At 38.4% G+C, this 9,017-nt stretch overlaps 1 protein-coding gene across 1 annotated transcript in view; it reads right to left on the minus strand.

Moving 5' to 3' along the window:
• Positions 1 to 6,077, minus strand: part of LOC103802700 (transportin-1) — a gene marked incomplete at both ends in the record, with an annotated part of 21,761 nt that extends 15,684 nt beyond the window's left edge. The window contains 2 exons of the mRNA XM_009075219.1: positions 978 to 1,084; positions 5,928 to 6,077. Of these exons, the coding sequence (XP_009073467.1) occupies positions 978 to 1,084; positions 5,928 to 6,077 (257 nt within the window). The remainder of the gene's footprint in view (positions 1 to 977; positions 1,085 to 5,927) is intronic.
• Positions 6,078 to 9,017: the final 2,940 nt, after the last annotated feature.

Here is a 9,017-nt window from a genome sequence, read left to right on the forward strand (position 1 = left end):
AAATGCATCTAACTAAATATGGATTAAATTGAAACATCCTTAAAGGCTTTTTATTTAAACAGCATCTGCCAGCTCTCAAGCTGGGTGAGTCAGTAATGGATAAGTGGTAATTTTAGTTTTAGCATTAAATGCTCATCTATTCGATCGTATTTACCAAAATGCTTTAAAGCTAGTTCTTATTTAAGAAATTAGGAGAGTGGGGCAGAAGTATCCAATTTAATTACATACATAATTGTATTTCCTTTCATGATTTGTTATGGGACAAAACAGAAATGCTGGTCAATTTGAGTTTCATTTTCAAGTGGTTTTTGCTTTTCTTGAGAAGGCAGCACTAGAACACTACACGACAGCATGACATGTTGGACCATTAGTCATCTCTGAGGATCACTTTACACAAAATGCTTCACGCACTTTCACAGATACAGTACCAGCTAATTCAAATGGTGTGATCACACATTTTATGTTTTTACATCAGACATGGCTTTTTTCCCCTCATAGTTTGAAACAGCAGTTACTCATTTTTCTTCATACACACTGAAAAAAACAGTTTATTGCACCTTGATATAGCAATGACAGATTACTTTTCCAGATTATGCTACAAGAAGAATGAACACTACTTTTAAGTAACAGAAAAGTCAGCGTCAGCTTAATGATGCTAATGATGCCTAAAAGATTAGGCATGAGAGAGTGCTAACTTCAGGACACTTCTCAGCTGAGATACTACAACTATCCACCTGCAATCTTCTTCTGCTTTTATGCAAAGACAACAAATTCACTTGAATAAACAGTAAGAACAGGGACTGCAGGTAGAAGAAAAACAATCAAATCTGAGCCACTGTTCTCCGAGAAGAACACATGAGCATGTACAAACACAGAGACATGCACACAATACTACACATATTTGTGTGTGTGTCTGAAGAGAGATAAAAGTAATCAAATTCAGGGGAAAATCTTCAATTTTCCATACATCTCCATACCTCACAGGTATTGTAATCTTCAGAATCCAACAGGCTGCAAAGCTTTGGCAAGAGTTCAGGCCAGTTCTGTAATTCCCCTTTTGAGGCAATGGTTGTTATCAGAATGCCTAAAGGAAACAGAAGAATGAAGGTAATGAGATCTCACATACTTTCAAATGTTTCGTATCAATTTTTCTTATTTTTCTCCTCTCAAATATCTAAAGAGTTAAGAAATTTCTTGGTTTGTTAAGAACCGGCATAAAAAGAGGAAGTAAATTTAACTGCAAAAGTAATTTGAAAGGCTTTGAAAAGCAAAGGTGGGTTGATTCTTCCAGCTACCATGAAGGGCTCAGACATTAGATATCAAGCAAGAGTAATTTCACTTAAGGAAACAATAACTCCAAACAAATTTGGACCTTCAATAAATACAGAGTATCTACCTTAAGTCACCTCTTCTTTATGAAGATACAAAAGCATGAATGTGGGAATCTGTCATTCAACAAACTTACAACCCAGTGATCAGGTATGTGTTCACACATTGTTTACACAAAGCATTAAGGACACATTCTACAGCCAAGACACCTAGAGTAAGAGCTTAAACACTATGGCCAGGTCATCCAGTGATCAGCTGTGAGTTGCAGCAAACAGACAGGACAGCCCAAAGAGTCACTAATTCTGTTTTCAGCACATACAGAAAAAAATAATCAGGTGACAGGAACAGGGAATGCTGCTTATAAACCAGGACTGAGTTTGTATGAGTCCATTTAGGCATCACACAAAGTGAAACAGGTACCACAGCCTGTTTTCTACTGGCAGTTACTTCTAATGAGTATGAACACAGAAGAACTTATTACTACTACAACTACCAACCTCCCAAGTGAAAAGTGATGGAAAAAGCTTCCCAAGCTTTTTCATTGAGCTAATCACAATGTATCATTTTCCATTGGAATAAAATATTTAAATTCTTGTTAAATACACAAGGATATCATTACAGAGCAAAGGACATACCAGACAAGACACACAGTAACTAGAGGATATTTTGCATCACGTTTCCTTTGATGCAATAGGCTGAAGAACCCACAAAGGCAAAGGACAAATATTAAGACAGAGGTAAAACACAATTTTACAGCTCCAGAAGTAGTTTGAATCCAGTTCTTTTCATAACTGCTACTGAATAGAAAACATTCCCAAAAGCCTATGGAGATCTATGGAGTCTTAAAGACTGCATTTGCCCTGGATCTTATTACAGTCCTGTAAAGAGTACCTGATGCATTAATAGAAAACACTGATTTTACTGATGCTAGATCATAATGATCCACCATTTTTTTAATTTTTACAAAAATAACTAAATAAATCAACTTTCTTGCCACCTAGTCAAAGTACTTAATCAGCAAAATTGTCATCCTAACTTAGATCTGGCACAAGTTAGTATGCAGACTTAAAGCAGGTTCAGAAACAAACCTAAGGTGAAATTCCTGGACCTTCTCTGTGCTAACATGTGACAGAAATCGTATTACAAGTCTCAAAGGTGTACGTAGTTTCAGAAAAAGAGCTGGTTGAAGATCTTTTCAAGTCCTAGAAGTGGTATCAGAGGATGACAAATGGTCTGGCTATATTTGCAGTATGTGCAAGATTTGTACCCTCTACAAGTTCCTGACAGGAGGTTGGAGTCAGGTGGGGGTTGGTCTCTTTTCCCAGGCAACCAGCATTTGGACAAGAGGGCACAGACTCAAGCTCTGCCAGGGGAGGGTTAGGTTGGATATTAGGAAGAGATTTTTTAGAGAGAGAGAGTTGTCAGGCATTGGAATGTGCTGCCCAGAGAGGTGGTGGATTCACCATCCCTGGAGGTTTTCAAGATGAGACTGGATGTGGCACTTAGTGCCATGGTCTAGTAATGACAGTAGGGTTGGACTGGATGATCTTGGAGGTCTTTTCCAACCCGGTTGATTCTATGATTCTGTGATTTCACAGCTGAAAGAAAGACCATTTGAGAGCTACTTTCAGTGTTCTTCCAAGAGGCTTATCCCAGACAGCAACAGGATAAACTAGGAGGCAATACTTCCAGATGCATAGGCAAGAAGTGACACAAGACCACTGGCCCATGCAACAGAGATGTATGCAGTTCAGATCATATGTGTCATTATGAACCTCCTGTACAGGTCTATGGAGAAGCCATTTAACACTGTACCAGAGTTTTTGAAATCTTAAAAGAGACACGTTTGTAGGGACAAAGCAAAAAGAGAAAAATATCAGACTATCAGGACCACAGAAAGGCAGCTGCTATAGCATCTGACACCTTGCAAAAGGTTTTAAGTCAGGAAATAACCACATTAAAATTTTTAGTAATACAGAAATAAAAGTTTCAGGCAATTATGTTCATGCTAAAAGCAATCTACATGGGCTTCCAATGAGCACCTTCTTCCAAATGTGAATTTTTTTGCCTACACAACTTCTGCCTTTGGGCAGCAGGGAACAGAAGACACCAGAGAAAACAAAGACACCTTTGTGGCTTTCTCTGCAACACTTCAGACACAGAAACATGGACATCAGAAAAATAATCAATGTGAAAATATAATCAATTTAGTAGCTTGCAGCTTTTTAACGGATTTGGGCTAGTCTGACAGCTAAAACAGCATTTCCTTCTCACCAACAAACTAAGCTGCAAGGTTGGAAATCTGAAAGTCTTTGTAAAGATGGTCTTAGATTTGTAATTAATTTCAGAACAGTGTTACAGAATCTCTTGATACTTCCCTTGACAAGTGTGAAATCTAGCTAATATAGCAGCTGGGCTAATGTGCTGGTTTTGACGTGGGGTAGAGTTAGTTTTCTTCACAGTAGCTAGTATGCAGCTGTGTTTTGGATTTGTGCTGAACACAGGGTTGATAATGCAGAGACGGTTTTGTTGTTGCTGAGCAGAGATTACACAGAGCCAAGACTTTTGCTGCTTTTCATACCACCACACTAGCATGGAGGCTGGGGGTGTATGGCAGGTTGGCAGGAGACACAGCCTGGACAGGTGACCCCAAATATGACTAAAGGCATATTCCATATCATAGGACATCAGCTCGTGGGTCCTCAAGAAATGCCACTTGAATCTGTATTTCAAGATCAGCACATGGGGTTTTGAAACATGTACCTCACTGCACAGAGAAGTTACACATTGTTACTAGTTTGAGAATTCAGATAAGGATAAGCTAAGTAAGGGTACAACAATGTGCAGTTAGCATTTGGTCTCAAGTCACAGTTCTAAAATCAATTTGATTACCACGTTCATTCTCCTGAGCAAGGTGACTTCTGAGGATGGGATTAATCAGTTTGCCTCCATCTTGGCCAAAAGGTATCAGCCTTTGTCTGGTTAGATGCTACAGGCCACAAAGGAGAGTGAATACTGCATTAAATATTCTCTGATGCTATTTTGATGTACTTGCTCATCTTGCTCTCGGAATTCCAGAGATCTTAATTGCACCTGGCTCATTAAATTGACAGTGCTTGAACTGCAAAACACACACTCATCAAAAAGAGCAGCTCTAACCTGGATGTGCCAACTCATGCTAAGAAGGCAGTCTAGGCAGGTAGTAATGCATTTACACCCAGCTAGTACTAAGAAACCAGGGAGTACTGGACCAACATCACTATTAAGTCAGATGGTTACAAGGATCCAGCAATTCGAACACCAGGGTGCAAAGTAAACGCTAAACAGCAACCCTTATGCAGGCTCACAGTTCATCAGTTGCTACTCATTTCAGAGTTCATACATGCTGAATAATCCCTGCAAGGATCACTTAAGGCTGGACAGCAATTGAGCTACAAATCCAGAAGCATTTTGTACCAGGAGAAATCAAAGAATAACTGCCTGAAAACAAATGACTCTCCTTCACCTCCCCCAACAAAACACTCCATAGATCATCACCAAACAACCCTAAGGCTGCAATCTGAACAGCAATCTGAGCTGGAATACATCTTTAGTCAGGTCTGCTGAAAAATCCTATGAACAAACAAGTAACTGTGACCTGTCTACAACCTGAAGTCAAAAAAGTAACTGCCACTCAAAGACTTGTTTTCTACTGCCATTAAGAATATGGGACATTTATAAAATCCATAGTAAAGCAGCTCTGCAAGTGACAAGACAGCAGGAAAAAGCTAAGAGATGAGTATTTTTCTGTAGTCTGTAGTCCATAAACTGACTGTCTATATTCAGAAAAAGCAAAGGATTCTAAACGAACAATAAATGGTGGGTTTTTTTACAAGAGTCAGCTGATACAAGCTGGAACTGACACCCATCCCCATTTTCTCTACTCAAATCCACATTTTACATTTTTCTGGTTTTTGAATGGCCAATGAATGCTGTAATTGGAGGAAATCACATTCTCAAAGAGAAGACACAAAAGCAATCCAACTTCTAATGGAACTGCATGATCTTTAAGGTCTCTTTCAACCCAAACTATGATTCTATGATGTTCTGTACACCACACTTTATCCACTGTTTTCTGACAGGAGGTATTTGAAAACAAAGCTCCTTATGTGAATGCCTTACACACAGTATGATGACTCCTTTAAGGGATATGCATGTGTGCTTATGGAGGGTGGGGTGCAGAAAATCAGCTAACAGAAATGTTTCATTGATGCAACCAGAATACTGAAATAGTTTTTAAGTCAGACCTTTACCTCATTCCTGTTTTTAGGTTATAGAACCTGGCAGCAAGCTCAGTTTTAGTAGATTCAAACAAACCTATTTTCATTTACATTTCAAGAAACACTGAATTGCTGTATCACTTCTGAGATAACAAGAATCACAAGTGTGACATTTTTATATGCACAGTAAAAAACGTATCATTAAAACAGTGAAGTTCTGACAATTATTAGAAGCAAACAGTTTTAGGAGTTGAATAACTCTTCATGTCACTAGTGCAGTTCTCACCCATATCAGAAACATTTTCAGTATGCAGAAGACAGCAGTAAGAGCAAACTTACCTACAGTAGCTCTAATTAAGGGGGAAGAATCACCAATGTTGTTCAGACATTCACTTTTAATGAAGTCAGTTACTCCATTTGGAAAGTTGTGAAAATGTGCTTTCACATTATTCTTCAAGATAAGACCACTCAAGGAACGTGTTGGCTCATCTGCAACAGAAAGTAATTACAGTCAACCTTCAATCAGCTCAGAGGAATAAAGCAGATTTCCTTGACAATGCAACAAGATCAAAGCTTATACAGAGATATTAATCTTAATTTCTTTATCTCTCCTTCCAGCTACATCCATCAACACACCTAGCAAACCTTTTCAGGTTGAGAGTACACTATTTCGACTTATGCAAAATCAGAGTATTGGTATTACAAAATCTGCATTTTAAGAGACAGCTTATAGTATAGCTATATAGCATGGAATAGATCTGCATTCACAAGATATATGAGACTCATTAAAGAAGTTGGTCAGCCGAAGGCATTCAGACATTCCAATTATACTGACTGGCTTGCTGCAACACTGACACTGTAAGAAATTGATGACAAACCTGCTTACACCACAGTAAGACATAAAAATGACGTAGAGGCTATGCAGTAAATCATCCACCCCTTAACTCCCACAGTGTTCAGCTTTTCTACAAAACAAGGTACTGTAATCCCTCTAGAAACCAGCTGTGCTATTGATCTATTAAACTAATAACTGGAGGGAGCTGAAAACAAAATCAATCTTCAAACAGTGTTAAAAGGTAAGTTTACCTGAATTGACCTGAACTGAGTAAGAATTTAAGTTCAGGCAACAGTTTGGCTTCTCTTCACTGAGCTTTTTCTAAGCTACAGGGTCAGGCAGAAGAATGAAAACAGAAAAGCCTAGACATTTAATTTATAGTGGACCAGATTATGTTAGGTTCTTCAACCAAAGGCATAAGTAACTTGGTATAACTTCTGAAATGTGCTGAAAGTGAGATCTGGTTGTTCTATAAAGAAAGGGTTAGTTTACAGTATAAGAAAATTAAAATTTACAGTGACCCTAATCAGCACTGGAAGCTAATATTCATCAGCATTTTGCCACTTGTTTGCATTTTCTGCATGAAGCACTGATTTGGACAAGAAATAAGGATGCTCAAAGTTCCTTTGTGCCAACTCGTTTACACATGGTTCTATTCCAGACCTTCAAAGCTACTAATATTCCCACAGACACAAGGATAAGCAAAGTAAGAGACACGGCTTTCAAATATAAAGCAGTTTCAAGCTGAAGTTACTGCACCACAAGGCCAAGACTCTCAGTCTGACTGATGGCCATTAGACACTATATCGTGGTCTGTGCTAGTTAGGACAGAAACAGCACTTTCCAGAAGAGAGGGGTTTGCTTGGCTCATCAGAAACTAAAACTCATTTTAATCAACTGACTTTGAGTGCCAAAACGAGACTGCCACCATACGCTTTTTAATCTTGGTTCTATGCTCACACTTCAGTTCTCCTAAAGAAGCATTACTTCTAATGCTCCACAACTATGAGTATCTTGATACACAAACAAACAAATCCTTTAGAATTCAGCAGCTTTATAAACCAGGAAGCTACCCAATGAACATATATTTCAAACAGTTTTACAACTTTACCTACACTATAGGTTCTAAATATTCACCAACTTCTAAAGACTATAAAACTATTTTCACTTGCACAGCATTGCATTTCAAGGGCCAGCAACTTCTCTGAGAGGAGGGAAGAAAGTATTTATTATTTTAAATAAAAATCCTGAAGACTATATGCATGCACAGACTTTTCTCAACCACAGCACCTAGCTGTGAGCTTTGACAAGTATTACTATTGCTATTTGGCAAGTCACATCAAGGAACTTCGTAAAATTTTTTAAAACAGCATTAGTAAAGACCAGGTAGAGAATGACCTAAAGACAGAAGTTCTCGCACGAAGTCTTGACCAGGCTCAGGTTTGCCTGACATATTCTGAATTAAAAGTTAAATTTTCACATCAAGTCTTACACCAATAGTGTGTCAAACTCTGCCTGCTTTACATAACTGTCATCATTGATAGGTACACACACCTCCAAGAAATCCAATCCTCTATAATGATTACGACGATTTAAAATTGTGCTCAGTGAGAAAAGACACCAAAGGAGTCTAACTTCCGTGTGTTCTAAAACTCTTGCAAGCCACAACAAACCACCATTGTCAGCAGCCACAGACACCAAATACAATAGTTACTCATTCTGTGTCAGCTATCAGTATCTTCTTGAGGTGAAAGAAATCACAGCCACAACCAAAGTCTGATTACAAGACAGTACATTAGCCACTATTAGTATAAACTCTAGAATGAAAATATTAAACAGCGCATTAAGGAAAACCATTAATCTTTCAGAGTGCCTGGCTGCAATTACAAAAGGGACAAGGCAACTGCTTCCCTGTAACCAAGCAGAGATACACTGTTAAGTTGCTTATGTCAGAAACAGATTAGTCAGCTGGTTTAATTAAAAATCAAGGTCACATTAAGGTGAAACTTCAGGACTATCCTACACTATGCAGCAGCATGAAACACCTTTAATCTATTCCTTCAGCCAAGATAACAGAAATACTCTTCATAGCAAGCAATTATCCCACAGACTTGCAATGAAGATTCTATGGGATTCATAGTGAAAGCTGCATCCCTGACAAAAGACAAAGTAATGAAACGAGAAAAGCAAGATTAAAAAGTAAAAGGAAACCAGTTATCACCATACTAAGAGGTGATGAGTAGAAATCACAAGGAGGACTTGGAGCTAAACAAACAGCAACCACTTGAGCTAGAGAAGCCACACAGAATCTGATACTCAAGCATTAAAATAACAACCAAACAAACTACACCATACTCAAAATCTTAATTTAAGACAAAATTCTGATATGGCTGCACAACGATATTTATGGAATCCAGGGTGTTCAACAACTTAACAGCTGCACTGTCAGAAGATTGTAATACGGGTCTGGATGGAGTTCTTGCTCTAACACCAAAATTACAGGCAGATGGACTAAGAGCTGAGTAAGACACTCTTCAGTCTTCATAGATTCTGTGATTAGTTCTGTCAGCCTGTTAGGGTTTGGTAGGAGCTCC

This window comes from Acanthisitta chloris, unplaced genomic scaffold (genome assembly GCF_000695815.1).
Source record: "Acanthisitta chloris isolate BGI_N310 unplaced genomic scaffold, ASM69581v1 scaffold5105, whole genome shotgun sequence".
NCBI classification, from domain to species: Eukaryota; Metazoa; Chordata; class Aves; order Passeriformes; family Acanthisittidae; genus Acanthisitta; species Acanthisitta chloris.